Source organism: Uloborus diversus, chromosome 2, assembly GCF_026930045.1.
Source record: "Uloborus diversus isolate 005 chromosome 2, Udiv.v.3.1, whole genome shotgun sequence".
Lineage (NCBI taxonomy): Eukaryota > Metazoa > Arthropoda > Arachnida > Araneae > Uloboridae > Uloborus > Uloborus diversus.
In genome coordinates, this window is record NC_072732.1 from 120,577,292 (window position 1) to 120,604,578 (window position 27,287).

Below are 27,287 nucleotides of genomic sequence, written 5' to 3' on the forward strand. Positions count from 1 at the left end.
AAGAAGTGATCAGCTAAAGGCATAATAAGCTGTTTTTGCCTATCCGAAAAAATTGTGAGCGTGACTTAAAGTGAAAAGGACGCAGTTTCATTTAAAAAATTCATCGATAACAACTGCCTCGAGGAAAAAAAAGGAAGGCTCTTGAGAAGCAGAAGGTCTTGATTCGATTTTGCATGTTTTCGAAGACATGATTTCAGAAAATAGTGAAGAGGAACAAAATATTTTTATTAATGAAATACAAAGATCTTCAAACAAGGTCATAGAGAAAATAAACTCTGATCAAGTTTTTGATTTTTGCCATTTTTTTCTTAAAAGTACAAAATATTATTCTGCATTTGGAAAAAAAAAAAGAAAATCCTTTCCTAAAGCAAGTTTTATTATTAATCACTTAGTTTAAATGCTAGTTACCAATTATTCAATAATGAAAAAAATAAAATAAATTTGAAAATAACCTTTTCAGCGTAAACGATGTTTCCACAGCTTACACAACATTTTCTAAATCACAGAAAATGCTAATCAGTTAGAACAGTAGAGAATATAACCAATACAGACCTGGCGTATAATTTTCTACTGCTAGTTTGTGTTTGCTGCAAGCGTAAATTTTCTAATTTTACAGGACTAGGGATAAAACCAACATCACAGCCTTCTTTAACGAGACGTCCGATCCACCAGTCATTGTTGTATTTCTGGAAAGAGAAATGTTTTCAAGTATGGCAAATGAGTTTGGGAGTATAGCTAAATGTTTGATGGTAGCTGCAAAAATTTAACTTCAATTTAGTTTTTCCTAACAAAAAATAGAGTTGACTGAATTTAATTCAGTACGATTAGCGTGTCGTAACACAAAGAATAAAATTAACATATGAAATGCTGGCCATGTAATTTAAAAAATGATAAGTATTTGTTCACCATGCTTAGATGTTTCAAACTGAAGTAAGGAATAGTTTTTCGCTGACATACTCCAAGATTCGCTCTGCAGTACTTTCCACTATTGATAAAATGTTCAAATACTTTTTCAAACTGGCAGATAGACCTAATAAAAACTTTCACGTTAAGTTATTGCGTCGCTTAAGGTTAATTAACATATAAGTTTGTTTTCAAGCACCTCAGAAGAAGTAGTCACCTCACAGAAACTGAAAAAGCTGCGCGAAGATCTGTCGCCGTCTTCTTTGTCACGTGACATTTTTCGTATTCTCTTTGGCAGGATAACTCATTGGCGATAATTGCTTATCAGTTTAACTACATCAACTAGAGTTACACAAAAGGTTTTTTATTGAAAAATGAAAAAGCAAAAAAGAGCAATTAATATCCTTTTAATTTCACTGAAATTTGACGGAATAGCACGAGGCAATCGAACAAAACAACATGTCGACTACTAAAAACCTACTCTGTATTTTCTCTGTTGGATGTTTACTCCTTAATAGTGTCGCAAGAAATAAAATCACACTATCTAGTTGGTCAATTCTAGCCACCATTGCGCGAGAACACACATAACACGTAATTCCTGAATTAGAACATTTAGCAACCGAAGTAATGCAAAAGGAATTGCGAGTTTCTTCAAATTGTAAAAGGCTGTTTCACAAATCTTAATCTGCACATTTTATTGGATTGTCTGTATATTGCATACAGGAAGTAATATAGCATATGCAATTTATTGTCTACGTTTATGCAAGAATGAAGTTACCTCTTTGATGTGCAGGTAGTCTTTGATGCCGAAAGAGATGGCACAACCGTGTACTGGTGAATCGTCATCTAAGCTCCCGTCGTATGCGACGTTTGTGCGAACAGCAAACGCAACCGGCTTCGTCTATGGAAAAGGAAGAGGGAAAAAAATTCACTTTTTTCTTACAGTTGCAACATATTTTCGTACAACATCTTAATAGCAATTTACGCAGAAAAAAAATAATATGCGAAGAGAAATACATGAACGGTATGAAACAGAACCGAGTTAAATAAAAGAATTATAATCGCAGTTGGTAAGGGAAATTGCACTTGAACCTAACGAGCTGATGTATGCATCACATGACTTCCTTTTACTCTAATTTAATGTCATTTCAACATTACTGGCAATTTTAATATGATTCAATAGTTTACTCTCTAAATATCACCAACAGTGGCCAAATTGAAACAGATTAAAAAAAAATCGCCAAATTTGTCGCCAAGTTGGCGACAAAACTTGGCGACCAAAAGACTGGCCATATATCGCCAAGTGTCCGCCAAAGTATAACACGACTTGTTTGCATCGAAATTAGCAATGATTTCGACCCAAAAAGGGGCAAAAGCCCCCTTTAGAAACACCCGATTGCAACCAAAAAGGGAGGTACACAACTAGACCCCACTAGGAGTCTACGTACCAAATTTCAACTTTCTAGGACATACTGTTCTTGAGTTATGCGACATACATACGCACATACATACGACGTCACGAGAAAATTCGTTGTAATTAGCTCGGGGGTCGTCAAAATGGATATTTCGGGTGTCTGTAGGTTTCTAGGCATATATCCACGTGTGGTCGGGTCGAAAAAAAAAAAAAACTCAACATTCATTCGGGGGTGAGAAAATTGGAAATTAAGGCTGATTTTTGAGTAAAATTTTTTTTGCGAATACAATACTTTCTTTTTTGCAAAAAAAAAGTAAAAACAACATGCAAAGAGAAATACATAAACTGTATGAAACAACTGAGTTAAATAAAAGAATTGAAAGCGAAGCTAGTAAGGAAAATTTCACCTGAACTCAAAAATTGAACAAAAACAAAAGAGCTGTACCTGTATTGACTCTATTAGAAGACTACTGGTGAGAAAAGTGAGTAACACTTCAAAAGTATGCAGAACATAGATATAGGGGAAACCAAAGGGAGGTTTGACCCACTTTCTACAAATATATTTATCTATTCTTTTCGGACCGTTCGAAAGTTTCCAAAATTAACATTATTGTTTTCTTATGATATCTGGCAACTTTATACATTATATTTACATTAAATTTTTTATTTAAATTATGTATTAATTTTATTAATACTAATTTTTCAAGACTGTCAAAACTGAGTCAAACTTCCTCCCTTGAGAGAAGTTTGACTCACAGAGATTAACAAAATGAAACAAGTGTTTTAAACAATGATACTGAAATAATTTCATGTCTAATGAGACGCAATTATCGGTAATAAAATACATCTAGGGAAATACCATAAGTTGTTGAATGGTTTACATTTGATTCAGTGGAGGTTATGATGGCTAGAAATGTCACAGACAAATTTCATTTTGAAAGTAACTCATTCTGTGCCTGAACTGATCATTGGACGAGGGTGCTAAATGACATATCTTTCGGATGTTGCAACATTTTTTTTCCCGGGCAAGTAACTCTAAAGCTACACGCAACAGATCTTATAAGAAAATGTACGTTCATTTACTTTTATGGAGCAACCAATATTGTGTAAGAAAGTTTAGTTAGTTAAACATTTTACAGCAAAACTCCAATTTCAATGATACAACAGTTGTTTGGAAGTCTTTGAAATAATCACCATAATCATTAATAATGTGATATTATTTTACATAAGATTCATTACCTAAAGACAAAGCTAATCTTAAATATTTTATTTGTTTCTTGGTCATTTTCTAAAAATTTTGAGAATTTTTCTATATTTTTTCTATATTGACCATCCTTTCGTTAGTAACTCTGGCAAGAATATCTTAAAAATCCTTGATTTGGTACGTTTTCCACCACATTTGCCATTTCAGGATCTTTATTTGATTGATTTTCATATTATAAAATAAAAGAATATTTTTTTACAATAAAATAAAAACTAGCTAAAAATTGAGGAAAGTAGAGATGAATTGAGTATCTTAAGTTTGCTAACTAATGAGAAAAGCAAATTTCAGTTGTGTTTAGTTTCATCAGAATAATACATTAACTGGTAATTCTTCAAATGAATATTAAGGGACTGATTTACCAAGGCTGCGAAACCGGAGTCGTGAAGTCGGACTGATTTTAGGCAAAGTGGGAGTTTTGCGGTCTCAGGGAGTGCACTGAAGTATTGGACAAATAACTTTTATAGGTCCCCCCTACGTCTCTACATGTATTTCATCCCGCATTTCCAAACTCTTAGGGCACCTTCAGGCTTGGGGCCGGGCCAACAAATGTCGCTTCTCCCCCCCCCCCAGTGCGGAGGGAAGACGTGCTACTCCGGCTCTTGGAATTTAAAAGTCTAATAACAGGGCTGCGGAATCAGAGATGGACTGATTTTGGGGTTAAGGAGTAGGAGTCGGATGATCTGAACATCCCAGAGTCAAGAGTCGTTCACTTTTCTTCTGACACTGCAGCACTGGTCTTCACTCCACGAAAGGAAAATAACAATGTCTTCACTTACCCTGGCCTTCTCGAGCTGGGTGAGCGCCTGGCGTTCGGTCTCCCGGCGCAGCGCCTCGCGTTCCTCATCTAGAGACAGGTCGGAGGACGGCTGGCTATAATTCGAGTCCGCTGACCCCTGGAAAAGACAAAAAATGATGTAGTTCACTCCTTTCATCTCCAAGTATCCCCTCCCGAAGCCGTGACATGTAATAAAATTCTTGTTAATGACACTTAATTCGTAAGGATTCCCACAGAAGAGAATCTTTAATATGTTTTACAGTTTTAATGATATTATTGCTGTCATGGACACAAATTATGTCTACAATACTGCTGCGTTAAGCACAAAAGTCTTATATGCACTTTTGATCAAAATTGGTTTATTATCACCGGGTGGGTCATTGTAACATATTTTGCATAAATACATTGTTTTTATGGTCATTTGTGAATGGAAATATATCTATATATTTAAGAAAAAGTAACGTCCAAGAAATTGTGAAAGCATGTCTGTGGCGAGTCTGTGTGCAGGAAACCCCATAGCACTTACAGCCTTGAAATTTTGTACAAAATTACTTCGAGTTCTGGGAATTTGCACCTGGGGTTTTATTTTTAATTTCGAATTAATATTCTTGTAGTAAATTTTTTAAGTTAAAGTTTCACTTAAGTTAAAAAAAAAAATAGTTTTTATTGTGAAATCTATGTCTAGGAGATCAATTACACCCACTCATAGAGTTTCCCCCCTACTCTGCAAAACTTTTAAATATCCCCACCACAAAGGACTAATTAACATAAAATTGCAAGACTTAAAAAAAAAAAAATCTCCAGTAGTGCACATGCACATAAGAAACGTAATAGTCAGGTGAGATCCAATTTTAGAGATTCCAGAAATTAATTTTTTCTTAAATTTGCATTCAAATTCTCTGTTTGTAATAGCGTTGTTCGTCACGAAGTACATCACGCACAACTAACATTAACTTCCCTTGGTTTTCAAACAACAGATGTGTTCTGCATTCCAAATACAACAACTGCACTTCTTTTCTTGGATGTGATAGAAATATTCTAATCAATAAAAGCTATTTTGGTATCCTTCTCTTGAAATCGAATGACATCACAAAACCCTAATCGATTTTTAATTCTAAGGAATTAGTAGTCATAACTGCACAAAAGTTTGGTTCCGCCTCCATGTTTTGTCATTAATTTATTATAGATTTCTAAAAGTAAACTTTTTTTAATGCATAGCAGAAAAATTCCTAATGATTTCATGAAATATAAGTGCAATTTTTAGAAATTATTGCAAGTGGTTCGGTTACTTAGGATTAAAAATAGTCTTGTTATAGTACAGTGTGTTGCGTACCTGCCAACATTACAAGAAACAATCCAGCAGATTGTGATGTATCGCAGCATCGCATTTTTTATTGTTTGGGGGGGGGGGAGAAATAGGGACTTTTTTAAACCAACTCTCCCCTCAAAGTACTATCATAAGTTCCTTTGGTTATACACATGAAAAACAATCAACTGAAACACGAAGCCTAAGTACGAGTATATAAGTTAATTTAATACTTAAAATATATTTGGGGAATCAAGGATTGTAGATAAAATGAGGGCTTATCTGAAAGAAAGCAATTTCACAGGTATTTTTCTCATTTCTTTTTCGAAATTCCCTAAATAAAGGGATTTTCCCCCGAGATTCATAATAGTAGATTAATGGAAATCGTGAAAATAATTAAAATCCTGGAGAATCTCGGAAAAACCAGTAGAATAGATATTTATATAAAAAAATAGATGTTTGTTATAATATTCCTCAATATTGAGACAAACTAACACACACGTATAAGTGATTAAAAAAAAAAAAAAGGTTTTGTCAATAAATAAACGCTTTTGGACATATATCCAAAGCAGCTTTCAAAAGCAATTTAAGTATTTGATTTTATCTAAACTAACCCGTAATCCAAGAGCATTGGTAAAAAAAAAATAACACATGAAAGCAAAATGAGTGTATGGAGATAGATTTTGCAAAAAATTATTCATTTTCATTAAAATTCCCTATACTGCAACAATACATGTAAGATAAGTAAGAAATTGAATAGTGCATACCAGTGGTGCCCAGTCCATGGTCCGCGGGCCATATGCGACCAGCGAAGTTGTTCATTGTGGCAAGTTATGGTTAATGTTTCGAATCAAAAACTGTTCTGAGAACTTCCAAAACAACCTATCATTTCATTCGGTAGTAAGAATGATTGCTGCACAATTGAAAGGTTTGCAGCAACAAGGAGTTAACTCCATTTTTCGGTCGCTTGGTTCGACAAGGAGTTATCTCCGGTTGATAGTTCTCAAGTTATTCGCTAGAATGAGTTAGCTGCTTCATTCTCGCTTGATGCAACATGTAGTTAACTCCAAAAGATTTCCCAATTTTAAAAAAATGGAGTTAACTCTTTGCTGCTGCCGACCCTTCAATTGGAGCCAAATGCCCGAAATTATTTTCTAAGACAAAAAGAAACCTCGTATTGAAAGAGAAACCATGTAGTTATGATAACTATAATTATTGGTTTGTAATTTCCTTTCCTTTTCCGTGTTTTCCAAGAAAATAAATTGTTTTAAGTTTTCATATGTTCTGGTGAACACATGAAAACTTAAAACAATTTATTTTCTTGGAAAGAGAGATTAATCTTAATAGAAGGTGCGGCCCTCGGGCTAAAAAAGGTTGGTCACCACTGTTTTATGCCATAAAAGAGCTGGAAACACTTTAATATTACCCTTACCAAATAATTACAATGCTAATTTACACTTATATAATTTGTTGTTGTCACTACAAAGTAAGACGACCTGAAAGAAAAAGATGTTTCTTAGCAGAAGTAGAGGGGGGAGAAGACCCCTTCATGTATGTTTTTTTAAAAATTTACATTTTTTAGTGCAAATATTAAGTGCTTCGAAGGTATTTTGCAGCAAATGAACGTCAATTTTATCAATAAATAAAATCGAAAGAGTAATAGAGCATTAACACATTCACAAATATTGCACTGATAGGATAGATTCAACGCAAAACACAGTTAAATAGAACACAGAGTTTATTTTCAAAACGTATAAATATTTAGTACATAAATTCATGCGTGGGCATGCAGTAATAAAATATCATGCAAAATACAAACACTTTCAAGCATGCAACATGCAAATAGAAGTTATTCAACGTATTTTATTCCATCTCGTTTAAAAATGACAAAGAAAAATGAATAAAGTGTCTCACCTAGAATGCACATTGCAGACAAAATAATTTTATTTACAAGAACCATTTGTTATTTTCCGGATAGAAACAAAGGCACCTATTGTGATTCCAACTTTAGCACATCAGCCTTTATGCACAAAAGTTAATTTTACATTAAAAAAGAAACATAGTATTTTTGTATTATTTTTCAAATTAATGAAGCGATTATTAAGTAGAAAAAATAATTTATTATTCAGTTTATGCATAACTTTTTCCATTCGTTTTTATTTAGCTTTAGCGAGAAAATAAATTCAAAATAATCTGGCTTGTTGGTGTCGATGAGTTTTGCTTCCGCAGATTTCAACGAAACCCTGGAATAATATAAAAACTGGATAAATCCAGACAACTGGATAATTTCAGAACAATGACATCAAGTCCTGTTTCTAGAATTTTTGAAAAGTTGTCAATGGATGTATTTAGAGCATAGAGTCGAATCCCGTTTTAATGAAGTCCTAATGACTTCACTTCGCTATAACGAAATTTCATTTTTCCGTTGCTACGAATTTTGAAATTGTTCTTATATAATTTGAGTCAAGGATTACCAGACCTTTTCTAAAATAAGACTTTCACTAGACTTCTCTAAAACGGGATTCGATCAGGAAGTCACTTTTCGGATGCTCGTTACTTGTCAACAGTCTAGAGACTACATCCACTGTTATCAAACTCTGTTCGAGAAAACTAGAAACAGGTCTTGAAACTCTAAGCATTCAAAAGCAAAGCACCCAGACAACAGTTGTAAAAGAACACAGAGTTTTGCATGACACCTACTAAGGCATTCACATTCATCTACTCAAGCGCATGACAGAAAGAAGTGGGAAAATAGATTCTTTTTTGCAGAGGTAGAGAATAAAGAGAAAGAGAATTGAGAGAAGCAGTAGGCGTGTGTAGCTTACCAAAGGAGTATACTTGGACATACCAGATTACCAGGCTAGGTCGTGCAGGCCGACACTGAAGTGAGCAGCATGCGGGAACAAGACACTAGAATCAGAGCTACAGCATGGCACCCACAGATATACAGTGCACACAGCACACCCCTGCAAAACTAACGCGTAGTCCCCCGTTGAAAGGCCGTCTTACATTGTTCGCTGATACAGTAAAACCGGTAAAGTTGACCACTCTTGAAAGTGGACCATCAGTCTAAACGGATCGCTCTGTTCAGGTACGGAATTAGTCCTATACCATACATGAAGCAGTGAGAAGCAAATGGATGTAAGTAGACATTTTCAAGTTTTGTTGAAAATCATTCTCTACATCAGCAACTACGAGAGTTACTAGTCTTGCTCCAAGACAGAGGAGGGTTCACTACCATTTGTACTGATTATCTCCAATTTTTTAATTTTCCCACTTACATCCCTTTGTTTCTCCCTTCCGCATATGCCAATTTTTGTAAGTTGATCACTTGTCTAAGTGGATCACTCAAGTGCTGCACCGCAAGTGGTCAACTTATGCAGGTTTCACTGTACACAGAATAGTATCGTAACCTTTTATGCAACTGAAATATTTTTGTATGGGGTTTAAAAGACATTACCTTTACCGAATATTTCATTTCCGCTCAAACATCAAACCGTATCAAACTCCGGACAGGCAGATCCAACAGCTGGATCAGACTTTGAAAAAATGTCTTGTCTGAAGCAGACGTGTATGATCTTATAAGAGAGTGTACATAGGGACATCCGATTAAAGATTAGGCAATGGGATGACATCAAAAAAGTATGAAGGGACTTGAAATTAGTCTGGAATCAGCCGGATGATATAAATATATCTTGTCGTTGTTTATAAAGAGGCGTTACGATACTGGTCCATTTTTCAGCAAGCATAAAACGGCCTTAAACATTGAGCTCAGAGAGTCATGCACCTCCCAGTTGACTTTTCTAACATGCCTCGAATTTCCTTGTCCCGCGTCTGTTTTGCAGAGGTTTGTTACAGACCGAAAAGTTGTGAACATGTTTTTGGCTTTCTCGATCAGTCATCGAAGGGCTCACACGTTTACGTTTAAAGTACTCGTTTATGTTCAAAGTTTATGAAGTCAGAAAACATACCCATCGATAATTTGTTTGAAAAAACCAGAAACACACATACACATCCATTAAAAATAGTTCCGAGACCAGCCTTTGACATGCTTTAACGCCAAGAACTTTAAAAACAAACAAATCTGGAAGTAGATTTTGTTAAAATATGAAAAAGCAGCTGTTATTAAAGCTCTACAGTGAAATTTCTCTAAACAACAAAGTGCTGGCAGTGTCATAAAAGTGCTTTTCTTTTAATATTCACTAGATATTATACGAGAGTGCTAATTTGTGGTTGTTCCATATGGATGTAGCGCTTTGGATTCTTTACAGGGCATATCATATTCTAGTTTGACAAAGTTAAAAAAATCATTTCTTTTCTTCTAAAACGCGATCAAAGGTTTCGAGTCTAAATTATCTCTTTATATTGTATCAAACGATAATAATTTTCCCGAATGAAACTACAAATTTTGCCGAAAAGAATCCCAAATTTCGCCGAATCATGATATTTTTGCCAAATAGAACTCCAAATTTCAGGGAATGATAATTATTTTGCCGAATCGTGAGGCAAAATTTTCCGAATAAGGAAACTTTTGGAATGTCACAGTGACCTCCCTTCCCCCTGAAATAAAAATCAGCAGAACTTTTCCTCGTAAAATCCAGTTTTCTTAAAATGAGATGTTTAATCGTTCTGTTTGTTCTACATGGAGTTGCAAGGAAAGAAAAAAACCGGATTTATTCTCGGGAATACATCGGGTTTTTTAAGAAGGAAACTTTGAAAATTATCTGAAATTTTCAAATAATTTAAAGAAAGAAAAACTTTGCTTAGATTTTAACTTATTGCTAGCCCGATTTCAAAGCTTTAGTGCTTTTTACTGTTGTAAATGCAAATTACCTAACATTTTTTCTGAAAAATTATATCAAATAAACTTTAGCCACCTTGAGCTGACTTTTTTTTTTAAACTGGTTCGCAATTAAACGTTTAACCGATAGATTTGAATGTTGAATACATTTTTTTTCAACACTACCAATCTGTAATTAACCATAGAATGATTTATTTGTAGAATTGACACTCACTAATAATTTCACTGAGGTATGACATATCATTCCACGTAAGCAAGAGTTGCTTACGTAATTATTTTCGGACATCAACCAACAATTTGAACTTATTTCAAAAAAAAAAAAAAAAGTTCAACAAGCATATTTAGCTTATTTTCATGTATATATGACATCTCATTTGCATATGAAAATCATGATTTAGAAACTTTCGGGAAGTTTGTTTTCAAAAAAAGAAAAAAAAAAAATTAATATCGTGTTCTAGTTCAATCCCAATTCGGCCAAAGCCGAGACTAGTACTGCCGTGCTAAGTGCATTAGTCGTATCTGAAACCGAGTTCAAAGTGATAAACTGCCGTTTAAAGTTTTGCGACTCCATGTACTTGAATCAAATGCATCTTTTTTTCAAATTTTTGAAAAAAAAAAATCTCATTGACAAATGACCATAAAACACTGTATTTTGGTGAAATTTGTGACAGAGAACCACTTGGTGATCGTAATTCAATTTTGACAAAAAGTGCAGGTACGACTTTTGTGCTTAGCACGGCAGAGTCCCCCCATCCCCCTTATGCCAGTGACAGTTCAATCAGAATTCCTGAAAAACCCTTTTAGACCAGATGTCTCTTTTGAATTCATCCTCACTCTGAAGACAAGTCATGTAATAAGTATCATAGCAGCGCCTGTACCCATGTGTAAAAGGTACTTGTTATTAGCAACGTCTGCCAAAGTTTTCGTTCTTTGGTTAGCTATTTACCTATATCACATTTAGTTGAGAAACACTGACACAGTTATTAAAAAGTTTTTAAAAATGTAAACAAGCAAACAAAAATTTTCTCAATAGTACAAACGGAAATATTTCAGCGCACAGCTCTTAGAATATCTGATTTTAGACACAAGAAATACTATCTCTCTCTAGACTAGACTTAAAAACCCTCGTTACTTGCAAAATTGCTTCTTGTACATCTTGAAATCTAAGTTCTCAGATTTAAAAGGTAATTTTTTTCTGGAAAAAACATTGTGGCAAAGACACAGGCACTTCGCAATCTGTTTACACATATTCAACTGAAACTACTTTTTAATTTATTTTAGGGGAAAATCATGGGATTTCAAGCAAACACAATCTTTCAAACTCACATACTCTCACACACACTATTAATAAATTAGAAATTTTTGAGTTTTAAACAAACGGCGTTATTATGCTTCTCGAATCCATTTTGAATGTATTGATTTACTTTTTCGTTCTTGGGTGAGCAAATGAAATTCATGTAATAAAAAAGTTAACTCGATGTTAGTTCAAAAGCAGAATATAAACAATTGTGTAACACAAGAAAAAGGAAATTTTTGTTTTGCGATCCCTTTAGTCATTATCATTAAAATACATTTACTTTTCGAAAAAAGAAAAAAAAAAAACATGCCAGATTAAATAATGTCTCAATGGAAAAAGGTTACTAAGATTCGGGAAACGCCTGATTCACATTTTATTTAATGTAATCCTTCTCCCAAAACAGTTATTATCTTCTTTTGCTGGGTGGCAATAACTGATCCATATCTAAAAAGAAACCCTTGCCTTCCACAAACTATGGTTCTTTTTCTCTTCAGCAGTGTATTTATTAAGCTATACAACTAACAATTTTGATAACTTTTTAACCGTAAGCGAGACTTAACTAGAATTTAGGAATAAAATACAGGACAAGTTGGGATTTTTTTTTTTTTTTTTTTTGAACCTGGGAATACACTAGCCTGCAATTACACTGCTTCTGGTTTGAATGTTTTTGACACAGTTTTAGCATGCTGAAATCGAAGCTAGAAAGTTCCTATCACGAAAGATTTATTTTTTAAAGAAGTAAGGTTAAAGAAAAGTATATTTTCGATATTTTTGACGACATAATTTATACACAAATATTTATATTTATAATTACTTCATAATAAAGTAAGTTTTGAAAAATATTCTGTGAAATTTTCTTTATGAAGAAATGAGTTATTGACAGCTACTTACCGCGGACGTCTCAAGTCAAAAAAAAGTTTCTTTGTGATGTTCCTCAGAATTCGTGTAACTAGATCCTCTAAAACCAAAAACCCGAAATGATTTTAGTTGATTTTTCAATTTCTTGCATTAGTTAGAAGTCAAAATACCGGTTTCTCATCAAAAAGTTAAAAAAATTCAATTTAAAAATTACTTTAAAATTAGAAACGCAATAATAATCGACGGTGTTACCTGTATAAACTTATCTTTACTAACAATAAAGCTGAAAGTCTGGATCTCTGTCTGGATGTCATATCTCTGTGACGCGCACAGAGCCTAGACAGTTCGGCCGATTTTCATGAAATTTGACACAAAATTAGTTTGTAGCATGGAGGTGTGCACCTCAGAGAGATTTTTCGAAAATTCAATTTTGTTCTTTTTCTATTCCAATTTTAAGAACATTTAACCGAGCAAATTACCATAACGTGGACGAGCAAATTACAATAACATAGGCGAGCAAATTAACATAGAAAATTGGCGAGAAATTCATCATCCATTATGTGTGAATATACAGGCGAACCAAATGACCTTTTAATTTTCTACTACGGGCAAAGTCGTCCGGGTACACTAGTTGTCTAATAAAACAATTTGGGTTTCACTCATATCGATCATCAAGGCTTACAATATCAGTCCGATAGCAACTCGAAAGAAATCTGTGACCGAAGACAAGCTGAAGACAATCAGTATAAGTGACACCAATCAAAAATTTGTAAAATATAAAATTGGGTCAAAAATTTGAAAATATCATCCTTATAATCCAAAGTAACCCACCCATATTGCAGAATGGATCACGACTCCATCAAACTGATACAGTGCTTAAAGGTATGGAAGAGTACTGGCGCCTGTTCATAAAAGATGTCACTTTATTTTTTTACTATTTTGATCTCCTAACCCCTTTGTTACAAAGTGTCACACTTACTTTACCCTCCCCCTTATTACATGTCACACTCTTTTTCATTTACGTTCTTATAAAAAAGGCCTGACGTCATACTTGTCCTTATCCCCTCCCTCCCCTTTGTCAGAAACTCACAATTTCCCAAGCCCCGTCCTCTAAGAGTATGACATCATTTATGTAGTCCCTTTTCAGCAATCCATAAGCTAGTGTAAAAAAAAAAAAAAAAATCAAACACGTAGCAATTAAAAGAACATATTGAAACAAGTTTTTTGACGATATGAAGCCGTAATGTTAGGTGGCATTTTTTAAAATGTAGCCCCATTCAGCTAAAAAAAAAAGGCCACTTTGATAGTCGCTGTAGCTTTGTTACACTACAAGATATTGACATCCTGATCACCATTTCCAGAATCTTTCATTTCTCGCTAAATTTGGTAAATTCTCTAAACAAACGTTTGACTTTAAGACCTTATATTTTGATAATGAGGGGACGACATGAAATCCCTCTCCCTTGTTTTCCCCCCTTCAATCTCACCATTTGAGATGTTTAGGGATTTCATATCGGCGAAACGACAGGAGCTAGGGAAACATGGAGAAATAAAACTTTGTGTTGGCAAAACAGCCAAAAATATTTTCTCTTACTTTAAGTCATATGTGTCTTTAACTTTATTTTTCTTCTTTTTTTAACGACTAAAAATGTCACATTTTCAGACAAACAAGTAAATATTACGAAATATTTAAATAGATGTATCTTTAATTGCCTTTTTTAGTGGTAAAAGAGCATTGATAATAAATCGGTGGCAGGGTTGACAAATTTTGAAACAAAAAAGTGCTAAACTTCCTCTGAAATTTTTTTGGAAAATACTACATTTACAAAATACTGCGCCATCAAGTAGAAGAGCGGAACCAAATAGAATTAAAGATATCAGTACCCTGGTAAGTTATCAACGATTTATTTTCGTAAAATATATTTATTCATTTCATTTTTCATTTTCGGAAAATTGATGATAGGAAAGCGGAAGAGTAACCCATTACAGTTTTCCTTATTTTGGAGAATTTCTCAGTGAGAGGGGGAGGAAATTTTAATGTCGGCGAAACGGAGGGCAAACTAATTCTTGTGGGTCATTTTTGTGAGGGATATTCAAGAAACCGCTGTGAACATTACTCCAAATTTATTGTTGAGTTGGAAATTGTCATTCAGGAGGTCACTGTAAGCATGGATGATTCGATACTTCAGCAAGTTTTGAAGAATTTTGTAACTGGTCAGCGTCGCATCACACTCACAGATGGCAAACATATCACAAACTAAATCCGAATATCTAAACTTATTTTTGAAATTTGAGTGAAAGTTTTTAACTCATTGGTTTTAATTTCATATAAGTTCAATAATTTACTTTGTATAACTATACAACTGTTTTTAATTTTAAACGCGTAAAATGATTTTGTGAAAGCAACATCGAGCTGAACTAGTTAATTGTGTTTGGCCAGAGTTAGCCAAAATCTTCAATCTATAAACTTTTTGACATAACATTGTAAGTTTAGACCGCTGAAAATAAATTCACGGCAAAAATTTCTTTGTATTCGTATCTTCATAATTTAACGTTCGCTATATCCCGTTCAGTGAGGACTGACACCGAAAGTAAACAAAGCAATGAGGAGATTAGCGACACCCTTAGAACAATCGATGGTTCTAATGCAGCGCAATCACATCATGTGAACTCACCCTAACAATTTAAAACGTATCTTAAAACGGGTGATTCAAAATTTAATTTAACCTTATTATAAGCATAAAAATTCTGATGGTTAAAGCAAAATTCTTTAACACAATTTCTTTTGCCAAGTTATCTGATGACAATTAATTGCTTGAATGTTTTCTTTTGTTTTACGTGTGAAGTAAAATAGTACATGTAAACTCAAATGCATATTTCCTGAATTAAATTACTAAACTTGCAGAATGAAAATGAGATTAATAAAAATATATGAAAAACACTGAAATGTTTTATTTCTAGAATAAAAACAAAAACGTTCGCCTATATTTTGATTGAGAAAAAAAGACTAAAAGAGCAGTAATAAGTCCCTAACTATGTCAAAAACTTTTTAACGACTTTTTTGCTCTTCCCTAAATACTGAATAGCGTGATATAAATGTAACTTTTCAAGCTATAATCTATTTAGTTTCTAGGAAACAAACTATATTGAGGGAAAAAACTGATATCTTAGATTGTCTTCCAATGACACAAAATGTTGAAATACTTGAAAAGTAAAAAAAGTAGATTTGCTAAAAATTCGAAAGATTATAGTGTATTGCATTCATTGACTTTTTAGTTCAAAAAGTAATAGGCATATTCGTGTGTGTGAGTTAGCGAAAGTATGCGTCTGTGTACTTTTAAGTTCTCTCATATTAAAAAAAAAAAAAAAAAAAGATAGTTGAATGCGTAGTAGCGTTTTAATTTAATTTTCGAACTAAAAGTACGGGTTGAATCAGAATAGCTCAGACCGACTCAAAATTGCTACCGCAGTTATTTTTTCTCTTTTCATCTTATGAAACATATTTTCAGTTTCATATTAAAGCCAATTTTCCGATTCGAACAAAAAAGATCAATACACAAAGTCCCAAAAAGTACGCCCTTATTGGCAGTAATTGAAACAAAGATATAATAACTAATTTAAGCGTAATCTATAGCTCAAATTTTACATTTGAAACGATTTGAGAAACAAATGGTACGTACGTAGTGCGTAAAAACGGCAGACATTTTAAAGACTTTTTAAATTATTTTTGCTTTTTAAATTAGTTTTGCTGCTTTCTTAATATTTGGGAAAGAATAAGGAAAAAAAACCGGGTGAACTTTCTACCAATTGTTTCGTTTCCAAACATAAGAATTTCTTGCAATCCATAAAAATTTTTTTGATACATTTTCACTTCATTTTATAACCTTTGACGATATTGAAAATGAAACTATAGTAAAACCTATACAGTTGACCAATGACCACCCTTGTAAGTTGATCACATGTCCATGTTAACCATCAATTTGCACCAAATTCGGCTGCGAATCTTCTAGCAAACCCTTTGTAAGTTGACCACCTGTCTAAGTTGACCACTAAAGTAGTGCAGCACAAGTGGTCAATTTAGACAGATTTCATTGCACGTACATGTGACATTTTCCCAAGGGATGTTAAAGTTTTTGCTGCTTAATAAACGCGTAAAAATGAAGTATTATGAATTAAATAATTAATTTATGAATTGAAAACACCAGTAACATTTAAAAAATCAAAACGAATAGTAGAAAATATACTCAAGATCACTTTACCGTAAACTTCCCGGAACCGAAAACAATCAAGAATCTATACATAATTATAGTTTTCTTATTTCAAGAAATAGAAAGAGATTTAATAGAAATCAAAAGATATTTTTTCTTAGATTTACTACGACGAAAGTTGGAGAGTGATTGGTTCTTTGATTAATTAGTATAAAATGCTTAATTCCTCACCTAAATGAAAGAGCTGTAGACATTAGAAAAAAAATATGAAACTGTTTATTGTTATTTTTATTTTTAGCTTTTAATATTAATACGTATTTCTTGCTTTGTTTCGGTAGAACCTTCATTTTTCTATTTATTAAAACAATTGCAGGCTTTGAAAGAAAATTCTAGTATTGTATTAAAACTATTTTATTTTATTTATTTATTTTACCTTTTTACTTGAAAAATTTTATATTTTAAGAGCAATTTTTGTTGAAACTCAGTTTTTTTGTTTTATTGCATATGGAAAAATTGTGCTCATTTAAAAAGGTTTCAGTGAGAAATTAGAGTCACAATTTCTAACAATTTCTGAAAATGAATTTGAAAAATAATTGTTTCTTGCTTTTACAAGAAATATTTTTTTGCTAGGGTGTTAGTAATAAAAATTTATGTTTGAGAATGCTAATTTTATAATTTCGATGGTGGTGCACAGGAAGGTAGGCTCATTTAATTCTGGTCGAATCTGTTCTTACTAAATGTGTGGAGTTTTTGGATAATACTCAGCTCTTTTTGCTTCTTGTATACGGATTATTTAGCGTTGATAATAATGACTCTTTTATGTATGTTATTTGTGTGTTCGAACTAAGGGATAAAAAGAAGAACTTTCCTTGTTTTTTACGGAAAGTTCTGAAAAAATAACAAAACGGTTTGTGTTTTCTCAATACTCGTAATTGAAAATTTCATGTTTTTCATGTAAAGGAAAGAAATATTTGCCTTTTCTAATAACAAAAGAAAAAAAAAATACATTTGAGTAGTTTTAAAACAAGAAATAGTTTTCCAAGTTTGTGAAAAGTATGTTCTTTTCTACTGCATAGATTTTACGAAACGTGTAAAAGAATAAAATGAAAAACCAGTATGATGTTTTACTCATAGTAGTTTACATAGTCATGTTGCTTTTGTTATCAATTCGTTTACATTTCTCTATATCTGGTGTATCAGTTGGTAGTAAAAACCTAAAAGTCTCAAAAAATCTTTTCATACCGAACAAATCAGTGAAAGATCGAAAAATAAGTTTGAATCAAAATCCTTTGATACCAAACATCATCCGCCTACATAAAATGACCCATCAGAGCGCCATGGGGCTAACGTATTAAATCTTTTCCAAATAAGAAAGGAAAAGTCGAAACCATTGACGTCATACAAATGTCTCAATGACGTCAGAGAGTGGGGTGGAGTGCCGATTCAAGAGTACGCCCTCTACAACTACATCCGCCGTATGACGTCACGAGAATTGTTTTGAAGTCAAAGTGCTTTGGGAACATAGTAAGACGTTTTGAAGAGCTTTTAAATGTTTTTAAAAGTGCTGCAGGCGTATTTTGGCTAAAAAGAATTCAAAACATGTTCGACTTTTGAAACTGCAGCGATTTTTTTTAAAGCTTTACTATCCAAAGGGATTTTTCGGTACTTTTAGATTTTTAGAAGATGAGCACGAAGCACACGTCAGCAGTTAAATAACAAAGAAGTCTTGAAGAGTAAATTAATTACTCATATAAAAACTGTTTAAAACACAATGTGTTAGAAATAAAACCTCAACTCTTCATCTTCAAACAATTGTACGGTACTTTATATCAGGTTGGCAACAGGTCAACTGCGGAATGATTTCTAATTAATCTGCGAGAGGTATGGGAAACCAAAATAATTACTTACATGAAAATAGTTTTTTTTCTCTTAAAATAATATAATGTAAACACCTTTTTTGTTTGACAGACTTTTTCATCAAAGATTTTTTGAAAAATTCTTGTCAATAATATGACTTTCTACAGAAAAAAAGTCGAACTTGTCCCTCATTGATCTCTTTGTATGCACTTGGTCGAATATAACGATTTATTTTTTGATTTTAGTCAATGACTTTACAGAAAAACTAATGTTTAAAAAAGTTTTTGTTCTCTCACCAATAAACGAAACATTTGGGCAGCAGCTCACGACATCCTATAGCCTGTTTACATACTATATTAAGGAAAAATTTCTGAATTCACCACACTCTGTTAATATTTAGGGATGTCAGTCGGCACCCCTGGCTTTGAAAAATTAACCGTTCTACGTGTAAGTGGGAGTATTTTTGTACGTTTCCAATAAAACGTGCATCCATGGAAAAAATTTTAAATGATGGGCCAGATTGTCTATTTGAAATGACACACAGATTGGGCATTCCTGTTCTAAATAATGCGGAAAATAGAGCTTTACAAAAATATGTAATTTTTGTGTGTACATTTAGGTACCATTATGAAGCACAAGCTAGTATTACGTAACTATTCAGAAAATAATTCACGAAATAAAGCTATGTTACAAATTTAAACTGAATCAGAGTAATCAGTTCCCATTGCTTTTGAAAAAAGTACTGAGTTAATTTCAAATCGTCCTTTTAAATTGTACGACATAGTGTCCGCAGTAGCTGAGGTTAAAGCCCTAAGCGTGAGTAGCGACATGTTCGTAATCTTGGGGCTAAACTCCTATTCCTGCTTATGTTTACTTTGTTGAAGTAGAGTGCTTTGCTTCTGTGTCGTGGCTTCTTTTTAACCACATGTTAATCCACAATCAAGAAACGTCATAACCGAGAAGCAAAACACGCAACTTTGTCACAACAGACATAGGTTGTGTTCGATGAGCGACCGGTAGCTCACCGGATAAAATAATGACGTCACCTCCAATGCTTTAGCGTTAGCTGACTTTACTAGCTGTCACGTGATCAATCTACCGGTTTGAGCTCGTCGAACGTAAGCATTATTTTAACCGGTAAGTTACCAGTTGCTCATCCACAGGAAGAAAGCGGTATTAGCCTCAAAATGGTGGACGTGACGCCATTTTAGCTACAATCTAGGACTTTAGCTGAGGAAAATTTTTCAAGTCGGAGAAGTATATTTACATGTTGAAAGTAAGAAGCCGAAATAAAATTTTTGGATAATTTACCATGTCAATTCAAACATACAAAAATTATTATTAATAATATGTTGACGCCAGTTCTGCCGTGTGCAAGTAAACGGCAGTATCTACAAAATTGAGTTTTCGAGAAATTTAAAGAAACACGTTTTGATTTAATACTAACAATAGGAAAATGTTGGAATGAAACGTTTTCTTTTTCGAGTTTGTTTTTCAGCGGAAACCAAATAAGCAAGCTTATACAATAAAGCTAAAGTATTATACACAAAATACACCGCCAGCTGAGTCATTCCTGAGCTGAATGACTGAGCTGGGGGGTGGGGAGTTTTATGTATTTCTGCCTTAGTCCTGGCTATAAGACGGTAACTTACTGAAAATAACGTGTTATAGATGACAAAAAAAAAAAAAAAAGATTTGCAGTTATTACCCTTTACTTCTCCACGGCAGTGTTGTAGCTGAAGTTTTTCGGAAATTACAATTATGATATTATGGGAAAGAAATATTATTAATCCGACAACTTCCCATATGTATCTTCTTTCATAAGGCCCATAAAAACAAAACGAAACATTTTTATTATTATTAAAGCAATTTTAGAGACATGGTACAACCGTAGCATTTTGTTAAAAATGTTACTGATATTTTTCAACTAAGTAAAAGAAATACTGGAAGATAATCTTTTATTTTAAGCTCTAAATTTAACAATAAACCAATTTGCCTAAAAATATTATTCGAAGGGGAACAGGGCTAATTTTCTTCCGTGTCCTTTTCTGTGGTGAAAAAACTAAAACTTCTGTTTCGGAGGGGGAGGGGATGTATATGCGTGGAAATTTTCAAGCATCATTTAAACATCTATATTAGATGTTATTTCAAAAGAAAATTTTCTTTTTGCCCCCAAAAGCTAATTACAGTGGGAGTGATAACACCTGTTTGAATGGAAAGAATGATCCTACTTTCGTTGCGGTAAGAATGCATTTATTTATATTACTACAAATTTAACTGTAATACTTCTCTAACATAAAAATTTCTTGCCCTCTGTTTTAATATCTTAAAGTTAGTAAAATCAGCTCAATAAACGAGTAAATTAACAGAGCAAACTAACTTTATTAAAAACCGAATTGGAATCTTCTTCCCCCATTTAAATGTTGTAAAGGAAGATTCATCAAGTATTCGATAACTTTTAAACACTTGCCTTTTTTTTTTAAACCAATTTTCTTGGATGGAACCTGGATTCAAAAAGTTTAAAAAATTTACCTAAACTGAATAAAACTTGACTATTTGACAACCTTTTACGAAATGCTTTAAACTTACTCATCAGTCATGATTTATCTTAACTGTTTTGAAACTTAGGTTTTTGTTCTTTTTCCCACAACTTATATTTAAATAAACAACACATTTATAAAATTTAAGATGGGAAAAAACTTCCAATCAAAAAATCGTAAAGCATTTCAGAAAAAATAATTACTTAACCAAAAATGTAACTAAACCAGAATTAAAAAATAAATAAATAAATGAACAAAACGCTATTGAGTTTTTCATCTTTTAAATTAAATTTTAGAGCATTAAGCATTAAAGTTTAAAACGAATTTGTTTAAAGGGGCCATAATATGAAGAATTTCCTCGTGTTCCGGTTCACATTAAACCTCCTACATTTTAGAGGAGTCCTTATTATGAGCAGCCTAACGGTTCTAAATGAGTCATCTTCACGGAGCACAGTGGCAAAGAATTAAAAACGTTTATACAGACGAATAAAAAACTCTTTTAATTAATTCATGTTAAAAAATAACTACAACAAATATTAAATACTCTTTATTTTAAATCCCTGATTATAAGAATCCCCTGCAGTTTGAAAATACTGTTGTAGACACATATGCTGTAAGTTATGGTTACTGTATCAGAAGAACAGAATCATCCGTCACTTTTATTCTCAATTCGCGAATCCACTTGTATAAGTACTAAAATGGCGTTGAAGAAAATTTCTACAAAAGGAGCAGATTTTATTAATTAAGGCTAAAAACAAGAGAGGTACCAAAACGCAATTCTTCACCGGAAACATTTCCGATAAACATTTTATAAATTTAAGAAATCGGTTAACGTGCAGTATTTGCTCAAAAGAAAATTTTAATCAACTTTCACAGTTATCTTTACGATGTAGCAAACCAGCTGCTTTAATAACGTATTTACAAATACCTGAAACAAGGCTGGATTCCACTCTTTTTTAGAACCAAAATGTCAGATATGTCGGCTTGTCTTCTAAAGGGTTCTACAATAAAACTTGCTAGCTTTCAAGGATTACTCATGGCCCAAAAAATATCAATCATCATTGCACTCCTGTCTTCGAAAAGCATTAAAAAAAAAAAAAAAAAAAAATATTGTTATTTTGAAATATTTTGTGAGGACATAGTGAACTCTCGAGACCTCCGATTTTAACGTCCCTGACTGGCTTTTTTTTTTCGAAGTCGATCATCGAAACGACTCGACGCATCAATGGGAAGAACTGCAAGCTTTTTTCCCTGCACGTAAGAAGAAGTCTTGCTGGAAAGCCTAGGTTCTACGGCAAGAGTGGTAAGTTCGTCACTTCCTCACAGTAAAAGGAAATCAACTACGTTTTATCGTACGAATTCGCAGATTTTTTTCGAAAATTTCTTCTTTTCAGAAATTTATCAATTTATATAATTTAGCGATTTCAGGAGGTGTTCCATTTTGCAGTTAAAAGGTTTTTTAGTTTAATGCATTATATTTTGAACTTTTTCACGCTTATGCATTTTTTATTTAAAGTAAAGAGAAACGTAAATCTGCTAATCTGTGCGATAATACGTTGTACATTTTCTTTTACTTCTCTGCTCAAAGGTACTTACTTATTTCTTCCTCGCAGTAGGTTATCTTTACTAATAATAAAGCTCAAAGTCTCTCTGTCTGGATCTCTGTGACGCGCATAACGCCTAAACCATTCGGCCGATTTTCATAAAATTTGGCACAAAATTAGTTTGTAGCATGAGGGTGTGCACCTCGAAGCTATTTTTCGAAAATTGGATTTTGTTCTTTTTCTATTTCAATTTTAAGAACATTCCACGGAGCAAAATTATCATAAGACGTACGAGTAAATTACGAAATTGTCATGACGTGGAATGGGAGAGCGAATGAACATAGTCAATTGGCGAGAAATTCGTCATCCATTATTTGTAAATATACAAGCGAACCGAATGACCTTTTAATTTTCAACTACGGGCAAAGCCGTACGGGTACCGCTAGTATTAAATAAAGTAAACCAATTTCATTTAAAGTGAAGCCTGATCTACTGTTTGTGGTTAGTTATGAATTTCAGATGCTTGAAAAAGGACATTGAAAACTTTCGAACGAGGAAATTAGTCATCGACTAAATAACGAATTTATCTTTGTTGGTAAAACAATTAGGATATTTGTAAAAAAAACAAAAAGAGTAATTTTTATCAGTATTTCTAAAAACTTTATGAACTAAAGGGTTCAAAAGAACATATGAAAGTTCTGAATCTTCTAATCCGACTGATTAGTAGAAGAACCGTCAATTTTCATTAAAATAAAAAAGCATAAGATGTGAAAAAGATAAAAATATAATGCATTAAATTCAAATACAACTGCAAAATGGAATAGCTCTTTAAACCAAACTTATTGAAATTAATAAATTTCTTAAAATTGGTGGCATTCTGTATGAAGCAACACACTTCGCATAACATGAACTTACTGATCCTTTATTACTTTTTAAAAGTAATAAAGGATCGACTGATTTTAAGAAAAAATTATGCATTAGGCTTGACAAATTAGTTTTTGACAACTAATTAGACAATGAATAAGCTAAATTGACGAGCTGTCCATTTAGAGGGAATCAAAGACAAGCGAAAGTTTAAAGCCATATTTTGGATGCCAGTCGATACTTCTGTCAAAATTCCCCAATGGATTTCTTAGATCTCCGCATAAAAATTAAGCAATTTTGTTAGCATTTTTTACAAATGAAATCCAGCAGAGGAAGAAAGTGGCCTTTTCTAAATATTTTGAATAAGTAGATTACAGTATTCCTTATAAAAAAAATCTTTTCGTATTTTTTTTTTTTACAAACGAAATCCAACAGATGAAGATAGCGGTGTTTATAAATATTTTTAAAAAGTAGATAACAGTATAATATTCAGTTTGAATGTCTACAAAAAGCATTGAGTTTTAGATAGTGTAGTCTAAATACTTGAAAAATATATGCCATTTAAATTTAAGCACGTCTATGTATCTGTCCACGTCAGACGTTCCCAAATCAAGAACTGTTCAATCGATTTAAAAAAAAAAAAAGCGTAAATTTCTCAATTTCTCAGAAGAGATCCTTCAAATAATAAGAGGTTAAGAGAGAGCAAGTAGCCCCAGGTATTCAGAAATTTATATAGCTACATATATATGGGATCGTTTTTAATTGTTTTCCACATTATATATGATTTGAGTATATGGCCTCCCCGCCCAAAAAATTTCGAAATGGTGTAAATGTCTAAAAGCATTGTCTTAATTATAAAACTTCAGCATAAATATAAGCATATAAATTATACATGTTACTTTGAAGTGAAACTTTTTATGTGAAGAATTTGAAACTCTGATCCGCAACCTTTTTACGTGACGGAAATGACGTAATAGTTTTTAATTGTTGCCCAAAACAATTAAACATAATCGTAATTATGAAGTGAAAATAGTTCTGCTTATTATTTGTTGCCAAAAACAATGAAAAATAATAGTAATTAAAAAGTTAGTTTTGTTAATACATTTAGCAAGTTAATTTCAATGGCTGAACTTAAGCAATCATAAATCAGTGAATTTTGGGCATTTTAAAGTTTTCAAATAATGCAGGCTTTTGAAGATTTCTTTGATTCAAGTCAAGTCATCAGTTCAAGAGCGTAATCCACACTCTCTAAGTTCAGATTTAAAATTAGATTGTTATCTTTTAATAACAAGACTTTATAATTACTTTTATTTTTCATTGTTTTTAACAACAATTAAAAAGCGGATTTCGAGTATTGTTTAGTTTTCTCGTAGTTTTCAGTACATTTTCTTCATTATAAATTACAATTTTGTTGTGAATGTGCCTTAGTCAAGCGCAGAAAGAACAAGAGCGTGGCGTAAGAGAAAACGTGCGGTCAAGTAACAATTCAGAATGCAAAAAAGAAAAGATAAAAGTATTACTTCTATCGCGTGTTTTTGCGACACAAATTTTTTAAACATTATGACTGATAAACAATGTCTTTATTTTATATTTAACGTCATCCAGAAAAGTAACCCTGTTTAGAAGATTTAGCTGTTTATTCATTGTACAGAATGGCTGAAAATTCTTTTCTCAGACTATATGACAAAATGCAATTTTGAATCACAATAGTTAAATAGTTACAGAACATTTGACAAATTCTTTTAAAACATGCAAATAACAGTTAACATTCTAGCAGAAACTATCCATTATCCTATTTATACATATAAGCTGCATGCAAACATGAAATAAAAGCTGATGTAATAAGCATATTTTCACGTATTTTAAACATTTTAACTCTTTCAATATATTGCTCAAATCAAGAGAACCTTTCGACATTTCGATTTTTTAAAGGTTTTTGAAAGATTTTGTTTTAAAGGTCTCTTGAATCATAAAATTTTAGGCCATCATGAGTGTTTGCACACTCCACCATAATTTTTATCCATGAAAATAGTTAACATTTTAATGCTGAAAGTCATTTTGAAAGGGTTTAAATGAAATTGCTATTAAAATCAAAGTATCTAAGTCACTTCTTAAAAAATCTATTAAAACTGAATTAAAGACACACATGCATGAGAAGAAAAAAAAAAAACACATTTAATGAATTTTCACAGAAACTAGGAGTAAGGATCATTTCCAAAAACAAAACATAAACATGCCAAACGAAAATCTATAAAGCAATTGCTTGACAGGCTTCATTAGTGCCAAACTAGCACGAATGTTTTACAGCATTTAAGATAGTAGGTACCTGTTTTTTGACGCCAGAATTCAGTTTTTTGATGGTTTTCGCTAGGAGGCGTTTACTCATAGTATGAGGTGCTATGGGCATTCTGGGAAGGATAATTGTTTGTCACGCACCTTCAACCACAGCAATTCCAACGTAGATGACTACGGACGCAGTTACAAGACAAAACAAAGGCAATGGCTAAATCCGAGTTCCAGCAAAATAATTGCTTTCTTCACTTTTTATTCACGTTTCCTATTTTTATTTTTGGTAAAAACTTCATAGATTTTATTCCTAGCTAAAACATAAATAAATTTCTTCCTTTTTAAATATTACCTGTGAACTTAGTGTTCGTAATTTTATTTGAAAATTCTAAGAACGCATTTATAAAAATATCACTATGAATTAACTGTTATTGTAACTTGATTGGTGCAGTGTTGTGCAGTGCGAGATACTGTAATTATTTTCTGAAGAATTATTAGTTTAATTATTTTTCCATCTCTCATTTTTCTATATTCGAAACTATGACAAGGAACAAGCTCCCGAATTAAATTATCGTTTCGATTTAGGAGGTGAAATAGATTTTCTTCTCAATGACAAAAAAATGTTTATAACATAGCAAAAAGTTCTAAAGTCGTGTTGTTTTTTGAAAGTTCTAAGGAAAATCTCTAGTTATCCTTCGAGGTTAAGATATTTTGTACATTTAGGCGAACATGATTAAATTGAAATTCTGAATTTAAATGCTCCTTTTAAAGCTCGCCTTTGAGTTCTGTCCGAGTAAATATTAGAATCGTTTTATCTGATTCCAACTGACCTCAGATAGAGCTATTTGTGCTTTTCGATAGGACGGTCAGTTTCTGAGATTTACAAAACGATACAATGCACACGAAGTTTAAAAATATGGTCCATTTCGTTCATTGAGATGATTCATCAAATACTTCAAACAATTTCCTCTTTTGAAATGTTTCGCTATAGGTGTAGAATTCTAAACGGCTACAAAACAAGAAGATACCTAACAACAAACAAACGTTTTCAAATTCATGACTAATATTTTCACTGACGTATTTTCTAAGTTATCTAAAAGACACCTATTTCGATACAATACTTTCAATCGGCTTCGTAATTCGATTTAAAACAATTGTGACTAATATCTTGTGTAGCACGCGCATTTGTTCTCCAAAGTTCATTGTGCGTTTAACTCTTGTTGTAGAGGAAAAATATCATTAAAATATTTATGCATAATATCTACACATCTTCTCTTGCTGTACTGATAAATATTAAAAATAATATACTCATGTACAATGTACACTATGGAAGTTATTCCAAAGAACAGTCAAAAATTAACAACAATATA

At 32.6% G+C, this 27,287-nt stretch overlaps 1 protein-coding gene across 1 annotated transcript in view; it reads right to left on the bottom strand.

Annotated features, from left to right (window-relative positions):
• The window catches only part of LOC129216014 (voltage-dependent L-type calcium channel subunit beta-1-like), a 45,928-nt gene extending 19,890 nt beyond the window's left edge, over positions 1-26,038 (bottom strand). Inside the window, exons 1-4 of the mRNA XM_054850150.1 lie at positions 25,958-26,038; positions 4,358-4,474; positions 1,682-1,804; positions 553-686 (exon numbers count right to left, since the gene is read on the bottom strand). Coding sequence (XP_054706125.1) covers positions 553-686; positions 1,682-1,804; positions 4,358-4,474; positions 25,958-26,038 — 455 coding nt within the window. The remainder of the gene's footprint in view (positions 1-552; positions 687-1,681; positions 1,805-4,357; positions 4,475-25,957) is intronic.
• Between the last annotated feature and the right edge of the window lie 1,249 nt (positions 26,039-27,287).